Genomic DNA, 17,820 nt, shown 5'->3' on the forward strand with positions numbered 1-17,820 from the left:
TTCACACGCCAACACTCGAAAGAGTTGGGGTGACAAAATACCCACCCCAAATCCCTCTAATACGGACTCCGGGGTCCGTTGTGGTCCCATGACTCATAACGTACCCCTTTGGATCGAAGTAAGAGTCCGTTGTTGTTTTCGAGAACAGTTGGTTTGGCTTCGGTGATAAAACCTACTGGAACCGATCGGGAATATGGGCTCCATCCAGGTCGAATCGACTCAAGAACCCGGAGTGATTTTCACTCGCCGATATTGGAAATAGTTGGGGTGATAAAATACATCGCAGCACGTAGCACAGAATTCATACCCCAAATCCCACAAAATGCAAAAGTATGGCTTACGGATCAAAGATCCGGTCTCGACCGTTGGCAGCGCTTTCCAACAAACGCAGAAATTGCAATCCGCGGACCCGCCAAAGATTTGGTTTGGCCATAAAACCCGAGCAAAGCCGATCGTAAATGCGGCGCCCATCGTCGGGGTTCTATTTTTCTTCGTCTACCCTGTCGGACTGCAGTGAGAGTCCGTCGTCGTGCGTGAGTACGTCTGGGGTGGGCTTCGATCATAAAACCGACTGGAACGGATCGCGAAGACGGGCTCCTTCGAGATCGATGCAATTGAAAAACCTAGAGTGACTCACGCACCAACACTGGAAAGAGTTGGGGGAGAGAGAAAGAAAAACGCAATGCGTAACGTAGAACCAACACCCGAAACCCCAACCCTCCATTCCAGACTTTTGCTTGCGGATCAAAGATCCGGCCTTGACGTTTCTGCGCTTTTCAAGCAGCGCGAAAATTCAAGTCTCAAAACCCGTGGAAGTTTCGTTTTGACCATAAAACTCGAACAAAGCCGTTCGGGAATGTGGCGTCCGTCATCCCATCGTTCTTCGTTTACCCTGTCGGACTGCAGTGAGAGTCCGTCGTTGTGCGTGAGAACGTCTGGGTGGGCTTCGATCATAAAACCGAGTGGAACAGATCGTGAACATGGGCTCCGTCCGGGCCGTAGCAATTCAATTACTGCAGCGGATCCATCTAAGAATGATCTAAACCTAGCTCGGCAGTTCGATGGAACCTTCGGTGATGGTGGTCCAAATGGCAAAGACGGAGAAGATTCGTTGCCTTTACCAGAGTTCCGTTGCCTCATTGTTTTTGTTTGACTTCTTCCAACCAACAATACAAATATCTTCCAAATCCATTCTTTCGGTATGACATTCGAATCGACATCAGACAGTCGGTCAGCGGTTTGATGCGGACTTTTCGTTGTGAAACTCCAGCGCTGTGGCGTTATGTATGACGTTTGTGACATCTGATGATATTTTTAAACAATTTTTTTAAAGCTTGCATTTTGTGCAATCTTGAGCAAACTGACTCCTTGGTGACGAGCGCGAGATGTCGCGTGTTCAGTCCAACCCTAACCCCACCATCCTCCCGCTACGCCTTACGCTCGTACAAATGGAGTCCGCCTGGATGAATACGCGGCAACTGTGTGCGCGACGAAAAATGGGCCAACCGGAACTGAGAACCGGGCTCTCGGCGTCCCCACGGGAGGAATAGTGTCAGGTGGGGGGTGTAGAGATGGACTGCAGGGTGGGAAGAGTGGAGGGAGATACGTTATGCAATAGGGCCGCGGGCCTCCGTGTGCTGCGAAAGATTGATTCCGGCCGTCGCCGCCGCGCTGATTTATCATCTCATCAGAGCTCGCCGACGATTTGGATGAGAGAATCTCAAACCGGGAGGCCGGGGAAGGGGCAGAGGGATGAAAAGAGGAAGCGGGGGTCTGGGTTGGGAGTCGGGAATCGATACAAAAAACAATTCAGCCTTCAGCCCGCTTTACTTCTGCGCTTACTACTACGTCACATCGCGCGCACACGGTTCATTCGTAGGGGACGAACCGAGAAAACTCCTCCGCCTTTCCCCGCCTTCTGTCCCCGCCGGCTGTCTGGGCGCTCTTCTCTCTTGCTCACCATTTTTTCCCTTGGGCGGAGTTTTTTTTTTCTCCGTTCCCGGTGCTCCACGCTTTGGCCTAGATAGTCTGTAGCCTGTTCCCTGTTCCCTGTCTCTTCGGGCATTTATTTCCGTGCTTCCGTGCGGATCCTGCGGTCGGAACGGTGGGAGAGGAGCGGACTACAGATGGTGGAGAGGAGGGCTCGGTAAGAATTGAATCCGGTCCCGGTGAGCAAGAAACTAACAATCCATTGGGCCTCATATTCATTCCCTTGCTGAACTTAACTTTCGCTCCCCCCGGGAGGGCGCTATGGGCGTTAGGGTTGGGGGAAGGGAAGTACATGGGGGGGGGGGCGGGGGGGGGGGGGGATGGTCCTCTTTCTGTTGCACCACACTTACGGGTTGCGCTCTAGGTTTCCCACGATCGGTCAGCGACCTTTTGCGAAAGAGGACTACTGCCAGCCAACTACGAACGAAGCAGATATCACTCCTTTTGGCACTTGGCGGGCGCGACCCTAGACGTCCGTGTCTAGGTGTTGGTGGGTGTGGTGGAAGGGGCTGGCGGGGAGGGGTTTGCAATTGTTGAAATCGTCCAACCTCGTCCTCGCGCTCGCCTACCCGCCCGGCCGCCCGGCCTCCTTGTGCCGAGAATGCTGACTTGGTTTCCCCGGGGCGAACTGCCAAGGATGCCGTTGTCGGTGCCCCGGACCGAAACACAATACTGCCCTGCCCCCGGTCCCGGGACAGGACTCGGTCGGGCTTCAGTCTCAGCCTGCTAAAGCCCTGTCCCCGTGTTTACTTCTCCGCTTCCGTCGGTCACAAAAAGATGGGAGCCCAACAGTTGATATCGCATTTCTTGAGGCACAGACACTGCGAACGGCTACGTTGGCCAAAATACCGACCTCCAAATTTGGCATCATTGGTAACTGCAGCTGCATTGGAGGACCAGAAACTGATTTCGGCATCGGCATCGCACACTATCTTTGACACTTTGGTCCAATTGAAGAAAAAATTACCTTAATTTCCCAAAACAATCCACTTGCAACTGACAGTTACGAAGCGAGGAGGAAGTTTGTTTGTACGATGTGGAATGCTGGCCGAGCCGAGACTTGAAGGATTATCTGAAGGATTGCAGCTAGCATTTCATTGAAAAAAGGGGCCTAGCTACAAAGCCGTAATCCACCGTCATCCAGTCTGGGCCAATCTGTCAACAGTTCAATCGTTGATGAAATTACAAATCGCGGGAACCGACCGCTAGGCTCCTTTGCGAAGCCGACGTAGGAGAGACAGATAAGGGACGGGGAAACTGGGCCTCATCAGTAGTGGGGGGGGGGTTTGACTATGGATCGTCGGCCGACTTGGATCCACCGAAGCTCACGGAAAACGCGCGTCGCGCGTGGGATGTGATTATCAAAGCGCTAAAAATAGCGTCGCTGTTATCTGACAGTCACCAAAAGGGATGTGTACCCGATGTAAGGGATGTGGTTGGGATGTAACCATCGTAGTCGTTGGATCAGTAGACGACTTCAGGACGAAACTCTTGGATCTAGTCCGGTCCGGTGTAACGCACGGGTGCACTGTCACGTTTCAGTGCTCGCACGACACGACAAATCGTCATGGACCTGGAAGTCTGTCGTCCCCTTGGAACACCCGTTTGGTCCAGTTGCGTGCCGAGCGATGTCGTTGGAAGAGCTGTGCAGTGCTGTGTGCAGAGTTGACTCTAGAGAGACTCCAACAGCCTACGCTGGGGGGAACCTCTATACAGAGGGCCTACAAATCTCAGTGTGGGCACACAAAACATGAGTTGTGTGTGAGGCCACTTGAGACTCGAACTCGCAGTCACCGTAAAAAACACCACCAACCTAGAATCTCCGACACCGTAGCGCTCCCTGTAGCGGGTTGCGTGCGAGAAATCTCTGCCGTGGAGTGTGTGGACTGCTCTGCTGTGGAATCGGAGTCGTTTTGGAAAATACACATACAACTCACGGCAGGCAGGCACGGCGTCCCATAAATAACCGGCGTTTTCTGGGGCGTTAATTGTGCTTCCTTCCCTTGCGCACACACACACACACTCACACGTCCAGTAGAGTGGTCCACCCCAAACAATCGCTACGTTACGGCCTTGGGTCGGGGCCATGGAAGGGTTGCCATGGTAACACCACGCGCGCGCGCGACCCTATCGCCGTAGAGTTGAGGGAACGTCTCTGGAGGGAATCGCTGGATGGCTGGGTGGCTGGGATCTTCTTTCTTGACGGGGGTTCCTGGTACATCTGGACATTCTGGACAGTCCCCCAGTTATGATCGCAGACATCTCGGAAGCTTCGGCCCAAATCCCAACCACACGATCACGGCGGGAGTCAGTCCGTCGTCGTCGTCGTCGTCGAGGGTGGCGTTTCTGGCGTCGTGCCTCCGGCGTGGTTGTGTGGGTGCCGTGCGCTGTGCGCCGTGTGCGCACAATGCACCACCGCCAGCAACCACCCACCCACCCACCCACCCGTCCACCCAGCACCGTAGCGAAAAGCGGAAGTAGCGTCAGCGTCTGGTTGTGGGGTGTTGGGCGCGCTCTGTTGTGTACTGCAACGCTCTCGCTCACTCACTCGCTCTCGTGTGCTCTCGCTCGCTCCACGTCCACGTTAGAACGTCCGCAGCGCGCGCGTCCAGCGTTCCGTCTCTCAGTCGCATTCAGAACTTGGCCGGAGTCGGAGCGCGCATTTTGTTGGTCCAGACCACGACGACTGTCTCGCGAGTTATTCCCGAGATATATTCCCGCTAGACTGTCTGTCTGTGTGTGTGTGTGTGTGTGTAGTTAGTGGTTCGGCGTTCGACGGAAGTCGAGCCTCCTGGTGTTGTTGTGACGAGTGACAGTCAACGGGTGACAGACGCGAACGAAAACAAACGAGGCAACAAACTCACACATCCACCCACGTGCGCGCGTCAGTAATTCAACAATAACAAGCGGCGCGGCGGGTTTCTGTGCCGTAATCGAGTGGAAGTTCACGAACAGCAACCCATCATCAACCGGATCGGATCACCCCCGCCGTCCCACTATCAATCTATCAATCGAGAACATATCAACAATTCTACGCTGTGACTCTGTTCTGTTTGTGCGGTGACTTGAGAAGCGCTCCTCTAGAGAGAGAGAGAGAGAGCAATACAACAAAACAGTGACGCTACTGCGGTACTGGCTACTCTGGCCGAAGGAGAGTCTGCGTGAGGAGCGTGAGCGGTTCGACAACTGCACGTCACTCCGGTGCTCCGATTGCATAGATTAGTGACGAGGTGACGCATCGCCTCCTCATCTGATCTGATCTCGGCATCGTGCGCGTGTGTGTGTGTGTGTGCGCCCCCGCACGCGCAAAAGTGAAGGCGAAGACCTACGACTGCCCTGCTGGCTGCTACCTAAGCTACCCAAACCTACTACCTACGTGTCGACTGCGATCGGTTTTCACCCGGAGCCCCGATTGCCTTGGATTTCTTGCCGGCCGCCCTAAGCCGTCCAAGGCCATGAAGCCAGCGTGGTAAGTCTCTCGCCTAAGCACAGGGGCGACGAATCTGATACGCTCCTGATCGCTCGAGGAGGGCCCTGGTTGGACGGCCTCCCTCTGATGGGTGGAAAATTGGCGCTAGATCGTCATCAGTCAGTCGTAGCAACACTTCTCGTCACCCTTTCACTCGCCGAAAGTCGGTTAACATCTTCATGTGTCATTTGGAAGATTTGTGCGTGCGATGCCCTGTTGTACCCTGATTGACTGATCTGTGCTGTGCAGTCAGTTCGGTGGCCGAGGGGATATGTGTGGAGAAGTTAACGAAAAAGTTACGGGACCGATTAGGAACGTTGGGTGATAACGATTTTATTATTATTATTATTGTTCTTATTTTTATTACCATTACTATGGTTATTACTATTACATTATTACTGGATTACTGGGGAAAAAGAAATCCATTATTTTGGTGTATTTTTTTAACGGTATTTCAAATGTTCCGATGGTGCCATTTTCCGTGCCGAAAAAGGGGATAATCGCTTGGTGCCAGATCCTGACTATACCGGTGGATGCATTAAAACTTCCCAACCAAGCTCCCGGAGCTTTCTGGCGAGTCACTAAAGACGTGTGTGACATTTCGTTGTCCTGATGGAACACAACACCTCTTCCTTTGGCCGATCGCTCTAGCTTCAAACGCTGCAGTTGTTGACAGTAGAGATCTGTATTTAGTGTTTGGGCAACTCATAATAATTGATTCCTCTCAACTCTTTCCTCGATTCGATTTCGATCCATTACATTTTTTTGCGTTAGTTGGTTTGGCACCCAAATATCGAGCTTCTTTCTAAATCCAGCTTTGCGCAAATGGCTTAAAACTGTCTCTGATGGTTAATCTTTAGCTCCTTGAGCTCCACGAGGTATCGATCACTAAAGTCATCTACCGAGAAAATAATGGACACGCTCTGTCTACGAAATTCCTAAGATCATAAATTGCTGCAGAATGTATATCAAACAGTGACCAAATGTTAGAATTTGGCCGACATCCACAACAACCAATGTGGAACACCTTGTGAGATGCACAAGATTTCGAGCAGAGCATCCACTTGGTGAAAATGTGCCCAGCTGGCCGATCGAACGAAACGTGCAATCGTGCGAAACATATCGCTTTCTGGGCACCTCACGCCTCATTCTCCGCCTCATGTCCTGCTTGAATTGCAGTAGCACTGTACCCCAAGACGTACAATTTTGCGAAGGACGAGATACAGTTTGAGTAGTTCATCAGTTCATGTGCTGGTCTCGTCCGGATAGGACTCGGCATGGCTGGTTACTCTGATAAGACTTTCAACCGTTCCGTTCTTCCAACAGCCGTTTCGGTTTTCTTGTGAACTGTTTTTTTTTGCTGCTCTCCCGGACTTTTTGTCCCCGTCTAAGGTTGCTTTGCGTACGCTCAATGTTCTTTCGTTCCGTCACCGTTTCGTTTTTACACACACTCAACTTCTTCGCACCAGCCAGGTGTGGTGTAGCATGTTTTTTTACCGGCTCGCCACATCTCTTGCGCGGTAGTTAGCTCATCGTTTGCAGCCAGCCTTGTTGGAGGGCCCCTGTTTGTCTGCATTCTTGCATCGGCTCTTGTTCCCGGGCGGAGATCCGTATTGAAGACGCATCCGGTGACAGACGCATACGGCTTCTGTGTATGTCCGTTCGCGCAAATTCCCATTCGCGCTACTTCCAATCCTTGTGGGCACCAAAAGTTGACCAATTGATCAATTGATTTTCTTTGTGCGTCTACGACAAGCTTATGCCAATTTCGCACCCCGGTCCGAGATCATCAACTGGCCGCGGGTTGTACTACTTTCACCGCCATACCGACGGACGACAGAAACGGGGTACGAACATAGGAGAAATAATAGGGAAAGAAGGAACGAGAGAAAAGCGCATAAAGTACAATCGTGTACAGTTCGGTCTTCGAGCTGGGTCCACCCCCCCACCCCCCCCCGCCCCTGGAAAGAAGGGAAGTGCTAGAATCCACCTGTTAGTCAGTCAGCGTTACGGCGAAGAACCGGAGCATGTCTCTGGGTATCAACACCCAACAGATCATTATGTAAACAGTTCTATAAATATTGCCAGTCCTCCCCGTCCCCGTATCTGGTGCGCAACAGAGACACCCTACAGAATAAGGGGTTCACGCACACGCACGCGCGCGTGTGTACAGTCCACCCCGTGCAAGAAGGTGTGCGATTTTTCCGGCAAAAAAGAAGGAAATTGAAAAGCAAAATAGAACGGGACCCAAAACACGTGCGAAACATGCGGAAGGACTGTGCGCTACTAGACGATTCGGAACAAAAACGATGGCCTGGCACACGCACCGAGCACACACACACACACACACACACACCCGTAACCCTAGCCGCATCCGCAGAGCATAATGTTCGGTTTTACTCGGCGCGCATTAACATCTCCTTCATCCTGCGCCCGTTGCGTTTTGTTTGCGTCGTTGTTGTTGTTGCTGTGTTGCGTGTTGCGGATGGGATGACGGAGACGTCATAAGACGGGTTGTGAAGTTGTGGAGGTTGGTTCCTTTGTTGACTGTACATTGCACCCTACACTGACTACGGGTTCTACGGGGCGAAGCTATGCGAAGTAATCCGACGGTGACGACGACGACGACGACGGAGCGATAGAACGAGTTTTGGTTTTGTTTAGGGCAGTGAGAGCCATGCGTTTTTTAAGGACACACTCACACACACAACAGGACACCAGTGCTACCGTTGTAACGGTTTGGTTCGTTATGTTTCAAAAAAACGCAGCAACGAATACGATTACGACTCAAGCCTTGCTGCGATTAAAAAGACGTCAAACGGATTTCAGTACTTTACCCCGTACCTCGCTTTATTAGTTCATAGTAGTATTCCCACACACTGACACAAATCTCGGTTGTAAGAATCTCGATGCTCTCAACCTTCTCGATATTGCCCATTCCTGGTTGGAATGAACGAGTTGAACTATCCCACTGAAGAAAGGCCAAAATGGCGATGCCCGAAAAACATCTTACGGAAGGCTCAGTTTTGCCAAGTCTTCAAGACTCCTGCCGGGGACTCCTTCTGAATTACTGACCTGATTAACCTGTCTAAGGGACTCCTTGCGACCACCACTCGGTAAAAAATCTACAGTGGATGGCGAAACGAAGTTTAGTTCACGAACACAAAGGAAATACGATGATAAAAAATTTGCTTTAATCAACCAAAAATCAATCAAAACTATTTTATAAGATGTGTAAATGATAGTTTTGGTGTATTTAGGGATGATTGATACTAGAGCAAAATGTTAGCCAAACATCCTGGTTTTGTTATGTGGACCTTTCCCTACAGTCCTCATGTATCATTTTGGTCCAGATTGGTTTGATTAATTTAGATAATTCTGTTAAATTAAGTGGGATCGTTTCGCATACCTCCGAGATGCATGAAAAACCACAAGTTTTCAGTTGTTGGCTGGTCTGGACAAATATGTTAATAGCCTGTAAAAGCTTGATGTTATCGTCCACGAGATACTGCATGACTTCTTCTGCCTTTTGTGAATTGCTGCACTATCCTGTGGTGCGGGGAAATCGTCACCAATAAAACTTGTTCAATAAGACCAATTTTGAACAGCTTTCGAGTCACCATGACCAGGAAAGGTCAGCAACTTGTAGGCTTCATGTAAATAATGCATCCCTGTAACCGTAATGCCGTTGTAATTTGTTTCCTAATAATGATTCAGGTCCCTTGTAGCAGAAAATTTCAACTCCTTACAATGATAGTTGAGTCATATCAAACATTCATTACTCAAACGCAGCTTTCAAACGCAGCTCAAGCGCAGCTGGGGGTTTTCCGCCAGCCCCAAAGAAATTCAATAAAATTGACTTTTAGAACAGTTTTCGTACAGTTTGAGTTGAGAAGACTCAGCACGCGTGGAAGTAAGTTTTTGCTATTTCCCAAACTGCTTACTTCAATAAAACGCTGAAGCGCTGTCCGTCCAAATCGAACAGACCCAAAAACTGGTCTTTTTTTAATCCTAAATCCTTCTTAAATCTATCGTCTCTAACTCTAAGCTTTACAGACGATGTGAGGTGTGGTAATATTTCGTCTCATTATGCATCGCCCGTTCGTTTGTGCCGCCTTATTGTTTATTGCTGATCGATAATCCTCGACCGGTCTTGGCTGTATTGCTTTTAAAGTCATTCGGGGATTTAACGGGGGCCACCTACTACAACTCACTCCACTCCACAGCACGTCATTTTTGAACTTAAAACACCGCTAGAGGGGTAGAGCAGGCCGCTCCACACAAAGGACGCCGATTTTATGGGCACCGAAGATGTACCAGAAGTGGTGCGCAGCTGCGTGCGTGTCGGGTCAGGGGGGGGGGGGGGGGGGGGGGAGCAGTCTGCCCCAAACTGACCGCGGTACCCCATTAGCCCACCCCGCAACCCCCGCCACACAGGTGTCCCACCCTTTGGCGTGTAATGTACTTTCTACATGCTACCCGGGGACGGGTTGATGGCTAGCGTCCCGACTCCGCGGAGCTGCATATTGTGACGGCCTGCTGCTGCTTTCACATTGATTGTTTGCGGTGTGGAGGGCTGAGGGGGGGGGGGGGGTGGCTCGGGCCTAGCTTCGGGGCCTTTGTTTATGATTTATGTCGTTTGCCGTTTGGCGCACTTTGCTTATTGCGCTTATTTGTATTGTAGAACAAACTGGATTTCATAAAAGATATGCTAATCCATGTACGTATATGCTAAACGTCACCGTTACTATTGCGCACCCATTATTGCACCCGGGGACCACCACCACCGCCAGCAGCAGCAGCAGCATAACAATGTCCCCGGCAAAATGGTGCACGGCCGGCGAGTTTTCCCGTTTTAAGGCGCCAACCGAAATCATTATTCGTTCAAACCAAACCGTTGCCCTCGTCTTGCAGAACGGGGTTAACCCCGAGGGGGTGGGGGGGGGGGCGGGGTGAGGGGACTAACGGATAAGCTTCCGAAAACCGAAACGATGGGCCGCGGCGACAGAACGGCAACAACCGGCAACGCGCAAAATAAGCGGTCGAAACGTTGCGTTCGGCGGTGTGCGTACGTGCGGTGCGGTGTGTGTGTGTGTGCGGCCCGGGGACATAAAATTGGCCCCCGTTTGGCCAACCAGCCAACATTCCCGGCCCCGCCCGCAGCCGCGTCGTTGTTGCCCATGGCTACGGGAGCCGCGCGCCGAAACGCAACATCAAACCGTTTAGCGGGGACGCAAAAAAAAAAAAAAAAAAAAAGGAAAAGGATGTGCAACAAATGGCGGGTGGTGGTGGTCGCTCCAGCAGCGACGATGTGTGCGGTGTGTTTCCTGTTGCAACATTGCCGACGCCGCGTCCTTTTTTATGCTCGCGTGCTTGTGCTCCTTCTGGCAAGCGCCTGCGCAGCGTAAGGAATTTGAAGGAAGGGACTCCTCCGCTCTCATTAACCCTCCTTTCGAAGGACGGAGAACTTCACTCCGGCGTTTGTGTGCGTGCGTGTATGTGCGTGGATCAAAGAGCGTTCGATGGGAATGTGTGGTGGTGGGGTGGGGTGGGCTAGTGGCTAGCCGCCCGCAACGGGCGCAATTCGCCGTAATGCGTAGGGGATGACGAGTCGACGAGAGCGCCAATGCTTCAACACACACCTCACACACCACAACGCGGCTCAAAAATCTGATCAAATTTTGAACAGACCATAACAACAACGACAGGTCCCGCCGCGAATCGTACCGACGGGGTTGAAAAAGGTGTTGTTTTGTTCGCCCTGTTGCGGGGTGCGTAGCGTAGCGAAAAAGAAAACAAAGAGGTTCGGTTTTTTTTTGTGAGTAATTTGTCTGATGCCTGAAATCTTGGATGCACTTGAGACAGTTTACCCGCTTTTTTCGCGTACCGTTTGGTAGGATTTTTTGTGGCTTTTTAGAGTGAATAGTTCATAAATTACTTTTTTTACTATCTATCCCCAAAGTAACCAAGTAAACCAACCAAACGACAACTTGTGCTAAGAAAAGAAAAAAAAAACAGACGAATCAATCGACGAACAGCAGCTTTAGCCTTCTCGAAGCAGCTCAAAGCGTCAGTACCAAAAGGGAAATACAACGATTTAAATAATACAGGGTCAGCAAATTCTTTGTACAAACACGGGAAATGAAGAGCTTAGATCGTAGCCGAACCATAAACGTAGAACGAAAAGCTGTGCTAAAGCTTCGAACGACCGTGCCGTGGTTTTACTTAATCATATTTCTATAAAGGACACTAAACGACAACTTAGAGATGCTAGTTTTTTTTTTTTTTTTTTTTTTCAAATTCCCCTGGTACTATTTTTTTCTAAAATTACGTTTAGTTTCGTTTAGTTACGTATCGATTACGGCCATTCCGTAGGTTTTCTTCTCCGTAATCTGTAATCCAATTCAATATTGTAGATTTTAGAAAAGTGTATCCTTTACGGTTCAGCCACTATTAAAGGGACTAACTGCCTCCTGGAATGGTTGGATCTTTAGGTGTCAGTAATGGATTTGTTATTTATGAAACAAAACCCTGCCCCAAACACCGTAATCCACCGTTTATTGCGGTATTATTGATATGTGTTTTGAATGCTAATCGGTTGCCTAACCGAACTACTTAACTGGTTCCACCGAATTCAATGTTATTCATTATCAGCTAGCTTCGGTTTCCAACCATTTACCTTAATTTTCCAGTCTCCGATAGTGTTTCGAGAATGTCTGAAGGTTTCACTTGAAATTGTTTATTAAGGTTTACAGGCGACGACGAAGCGAGCATCGTCGTCGCCTGTAAGCAACAATCAATTTTTCAACACGGGAAAAAGTTGGACAAGAAGTTATTGACAAGAGTTTCAGGGCAATTTCAGGTCCACACCGGCTCACCTTCGAGTTTCGAATGTTCTTAGTTGAACTGAATAGTTCCAGTTTTGCAGAAATTATTTGAGAGTGTAGATAATATTTTTAGGGGTCGGCTAAGGGATGGCTACTGCTTTCGCGTGTTTTCGCAGGATCCCGAAAATGTTCGTTCGATCAACAATTGATACAAAGTTTTTCAAACTTTCAATAGACGTGGAATAGATGATAGAACAGCCGACTACTCAATGACAAAATCAACTCAGGAAAAAATCAAGTTCGGTTTCCGTATAACAGTAACACATAACAAGAAACTTGAATCGCTACGTAAATAGAATATTATAACATGTAAACCCCAAAAAGGGCAACCCCATATTTGCGATAAGAAAAGTCGTTTTATCGTAACTATCGTAAGAAATGTTGGATTTGATTTGAACACACACAGTTGGAAGCTTGTAGCGGGATTGCTTTAGGAAAACACCAGACACTCTTTCGTCAGACCGATTATATGGTGTAGCAGATTATGTAACGTTAATCGGTAATAGTAGCCATATCAAAACAGTTGGGCTTGTAGTGGAGGGTAGTAAAAGTGGTTATCCTTCATTGAGCCCATTGCAAAGAGTACACACCGCTTTGTGTTCAACGCCCGTGACAGCGTATCCTGCCGTTTAAATTTCACGCCACGCGTCCTTCGCCTTGTGGAACGGAACAAAGAGATATTGTTGCGATTATTGTCACGTTCGGATGTTCCGTGTTGCGAGTTGGGAACAACAAAGAGTCTCCAGTAGCTAATGCAACATTGTTTTTATGAAGTCCTTAAATTACACAAGCGCTTACACACGCTAGTGCGGTTCACCTGGATGCCGTTCCCTGAGGTTTTCTGTTCCTGTTAACACCGGGTCGGGTCGCTGAAATTAAAAAAATAATTACGGTAAAAGAAAAACTAGTCTCGCCACAGTCAATCGCACTTCGGCGGGCGAGCTCATCGAAAGGGGGAGCGATGACGACGAAGCCGCCTATGTCTGGCCGCCTACCTGCCCGGGGTCATTGCCCCAGCCCGGGGGTGGATGGGTGGTCCTGTCGTGCACAGCACCGGTCTTAAGCGGCGTGAAATTATAGTTTTCCATTTTGCTCCCCCTCGCCCTAGCGTGTCCGAGGACCTTTTGGCACGGTTCGACGACCTCGGGCACAATTCTTATCGCGCCCGCCACGAAGTCGATTTGTTGCCATTTTGTGTGTGTGTGCCATTTCCTTCGAAGGCTCCGTTACGGCTTGAACCATGTGCCATTGATGTTCGCCGGCGGCCGTCGAGAGTTTCGCGTGGGAGTTTCGCGATGCGCTTTCCGATTCCGAACTACGCGCACTCAACGCGGAACGAATAACACTTACAGAGCCACCCCCCTCACCCTCATGAGGATCTACCCCCGTCTCACCCCGTCTCGACTCGACTCGATTGCGATCCCACAGGTGCAGCGCGGAATGATACGGTGCCCCTACATCCATGAGATGCATGAACGTTTGCTAGGACCAACGCCGAGACGCCCACTGCCCATATCCTTCCCGCCGCTCGCCAAACCGGAAGTAATGGACCGCGAAAGTGACTGCCTGCTCGAGATCCGGCCCGAGAGCCGCCAGATCGGCACCATGGTGAAGGTAAGTTGGGCCCCCGTTCCGAATCCGGACTCATCGCCACCGCCTCACTCACTCAACGGCTCGTTTCTTTCCTCGAGCAGCTCAATCCCGATGGATTCGGGTCGCACACCACCCCGACGCATCACCGCGCGACGCAGCAGCAGCAGCACCATCATCATCATAAAACAGCATCACCACCGACAGTGCCTTGCGGGGGGACCGACGATGACGACGACGAGCTCGGCGGCGGCCAGCAGCACCGCCGGCCGCTCCGGGCACGCCCGATGCACCTGCGCGCCGACGGGGCGGCAGGCGGCGGCACGACCATCACCAGCACGATCAGCGACTCGGACGACGATGGGATCCATCTGCGGACGCACCTGCGCAAGATCATCGACGCTCGGAAGCCGAAAAACGCCAAGTGAGTGAGACCCTAAACGGGGGGCAGGATCGAGATTTTGCGAGCAGGAGTAGGAGGAGGAGCATGCTGGTCACGTTGTCTACGGTGTGCGGATGCGATTGCATCGGGCTGCAGTTTTATGGTTTTATGGTCAACCCGTCACGAGCTGATGGAACTGATGCCTTCATCTTGTAACTTATTACCATATGATTGGAAACGCCAAACGTCGTGCGTTACTTCATCCGTTCCTAACTTTCCTGGGGTTCCCAATTAGTTCTTGAAATTGACGTGCCCATGACCATGAAACTATGCGGTGCCTTTTGAGTCACTCGATGCGATTCACTGAATGCTCCGCTAATGTTTTCCATAGCGCACAAGTCTGGGTTTACGTGGTGGTCCTTAAACACTTCATAACTTGGCCGATGAGCCGGCGTTTTCCTTCAGAGGTGTAAGATTACTTCTTTCATTAGGTTCAAGTAAATTTTCGAGTCCACACGAAACCTTGAAAACTTGAACCGGACCATAATGTAATGTCATCAATCCGGAGATCAAACTGTTTTCTCAGAACAAAGAAGGTTTCACAGCATTCCGATATTAAAATGCTAGTCGTTTTTTTTATAAGTTGGCTCTGCTTATTATGTAGCCCTTTTTTAAGCTACGTGGTCAGATTTACCTGCATCTTGCTAACCAACGAAGGAGAAGGACACCTCACTAAAGGTGCTTAGAGAAAGACCATCTGGTTGAATCTTTTGTTGGAAATTTTTGACGGATATACGAGGGTTTGTACTTTAGATGCTCACTGCACATTTCTTTATTCGTTGGGGTGTTGATTTCTTACGCCCAACAGCGTTAATATGATGAACACGACCTTGCCATATAGCCATTGATTAGTTTCAGGATTTCGTGCTCGCTTTTATCGTTATTTTTCGAGATATCCCTATTCTATTTACCACCAATTCTCATATTAATGACCATATTACTTTCTGCGTTCTGTTAGTTTCGAATATTTCGGTCAGGTTTTTTGCCATCTTACAAGCTAGGAAACAGCATAATGTCTTATGAATTCTTCGACCAAAAAGCTCGTTATTTTTGCTCTCAAAATAACTCAATTCACTGTAGTTGCCTTGTTAGCGGATCAAAGCGAAGGAAATTGGTAAGGAAAACTGAAACTTTCAGGCTTCCCACTTTAACTAAACTGCTTTTCGCTATCTATTGTAGGTAGATAGATTTCAACGCAGCAGCAGCAGGTGTTCTCTTTGGACCTGCTTAACAATCTTTTTTTTGTTTATCGAAAAACGTTTGAGTACGGGAACGGTTGCCCAAATGGCCTCGAAATTGTAACCGTTAGTCCCCGTGACCATGTTGGGTTGGGTTGTCTACAGATTTATTTGCTTCACCCCATCACAACTGTTTGCTGTACATCTGACTGGCCTGTAAGCAATTGAAAGAAGTATCATTGAAAGTAAAGAAACGGTCTCCTATCAATCTGATGTCATACCCGGATAGGTGGGCGGGGATTTAGCACTACAAGTAAATGTTACCGAGTTAAAACGTGAAGTCCGTTTTTATCGCGCAACTACGTTTTTCTCCTTTCTTCCGGCTTGCGTTTTGACAATTTTTGGCAGGATCTTAAAGAACCGTTTCTTTCTAACACAAATTGGGCAGAGCCGTATTAAGCCGCAACTTAGAATGAATATCATAATTTAAGTCATCTGATTGTAAAACACTGATACTTTGATTGCATATTCGTCAACACAGCAAAACATATTTTGTTGTTGCTCGGATGGCCTTTGAACAGCGAAATATTTCCACACCCCTTTTTTGTTGGAAATCTTTCCGTTTTGCTAGTGGGAATTATTTCACCGTCACAGGGTGATATATTTCCGTTGGCGGATTGCGCGCCGGGCGCCGGTTCGGTAGCGAAGGACTTGCGATAGGCACACGCCTCTTTCCATTTAACAGTTTACAGTGCCCCCCTAACGATCCAATGATCTTGATGGTGTCCTTGATGGTGTTTTTGATGCAGATGCCTGCGAAACCCATAGTAGTAAAACCGGAGTGCGCAAAAAAAGAACTTCTAGAAAAGAACAGTTAGCCCCAGCAAATTTTAACCACAAACCAGCTTTGTAGGAAGTAGACAAGTGAGCAGCAACCGTTGTGCAGCGTGTACGCCTTGCCTAGCTCCTGGTAGGGCTGGGCATGTCAGGAGAAAAGAAAATTTGCGTCCCTTTGACGTCTCCTACACGTCTCCTTTGACGTCAGATCAACCTCGGCCCTCGGTCAGCAGCAGCAGCAGCCGCTGTATACCCGCGTTGGCGCGTTGCTTTGCTCGGCTCCTATTTTCGCAATGGTCCAGCCAGCCAGGCGAACCACCGTGGACCAGAATTTTCACGCAATTGGACCAGAATTTTCACGCGAGAAGGAGGTTCCCACAGAGCGAAACCCACTCTCTCTCTCTCCCGGTGGTGCCAAGAGAACCTGCAGATGTCCAGGATGTCACCAACAGGCAGCAACGTGTAGGGTAGGCTGAATCCCCCGCCCCCTCCCTCCCTTGTTACCTCAGCAGTGCCGGTGGCACGAGAAGATCCTAACTAAGGGGAACTCACGAGCGGGCGTTCTCGCGAAAAACGGACACAACCCCATTTGTTGTGATGCTGTGTGCGGTTTTCATCGGTTCTGAGACACACACACACGCTGCGAGGGGTTGCGAAGGCGATTACGAGCACACACACACACACGCGCGCACGGTCGCCGCGTTAGGGTCGGATGTCCGCTTTGCTCCGTGGGATTCACTTCCTCTTCCTTTGAAGGGTGGCGCCACCGCCAGAGAGCGGCACCGCCGGAGATGCTGTGATTTGCGATGCGTGTCCCTGTGTGTGTGTGTGTGTGTGTGTGTGTGTGTGTGCGCGAGAGAGAGAGAAAGGAAGCAAGGAGCGAGCGGCAGAAGACACGGACGACTCTGCTCTGCTCTCTCTGCTCGTTCGTCAGAGGACCAACTAGTGAACGAGAGGGGGGGAAGGACAGAGAGAGAGAGAGAGAAAAAGGTCCTTTCTGGGCGCTCGGCTCGAGTGGTCGGCATCGTCCTCTCGGGCCGAATCGGGCAGCATCTCTCGGCACGCACGGCATCTCTCGGGGCTGCGCCAGGGCCACGGGGCCGAGGGCCACGGGGCCAGGACACGGCCAGGACCGACCCAGGGCGGCCCAGGATATACCCACGGTGGCAGCATTGCAGCAGTCGCCAGTAGTGCGGTTGGTACGCGATCGCGCGGTTCAAACTCTCTATCGCTCCGCGACCTCTCGGTACCTTGCTCCGTGCGCCGTGTCCGTGTGGTTCTGGTCCGTGACACCCTCCCCCGCCCCTCCCACCACCCGTGGGCTGTGTCCCTGACCTCTCGTGGGCGCTCTCCTAGACCGCAAAAAGGGGCCGCGAAAAGGGTCCTGTTCTTCCTTTGTTTGATCCCCTTGTTTGTGGCGTGTGTGTG

The 17,820-nt window shown here is 50.2% G+C and overlaps 1 protein-coding gene across 1 annotated transcript in view; it reads left to right on the top strand.

Annotated features, from left to right (window-relative positions):
• The first annotated feature begins 13,785 nt into the window (after positions 1 to 13,785).
• The window catches only part of LOC128267606 (proton channel OtopLc), a 13,581-nt gene continuing 9,546 nt past the window's right edge, over positions 13,786 to 17,820 (top strand). The window contains 2 exon segments of the mRNA XM_053004488.1: positions 13,786 to 13,959; positions 14,040 to 14,359. Coding sequence (XP_052860448.1) covers positions 13,786 to 13,959; positions 14,040 to 14,359 — 494 coding nt within the window.

Source organism: Anopheles cruzii, chromosome X (genome assembly GCF_943734635.1).
Source record: "Anopheles cruzii chromosome X, idAnoCruzAS_RS32_06, whole genome shotgun sequence".
NCBI classification, from domain to species: domain Eukaryota; kingdom Metazoa; phylum Arthropoda; class Insecta; order Diptera; family Culicidae; genus Anopheles; species Anopheles cruzii.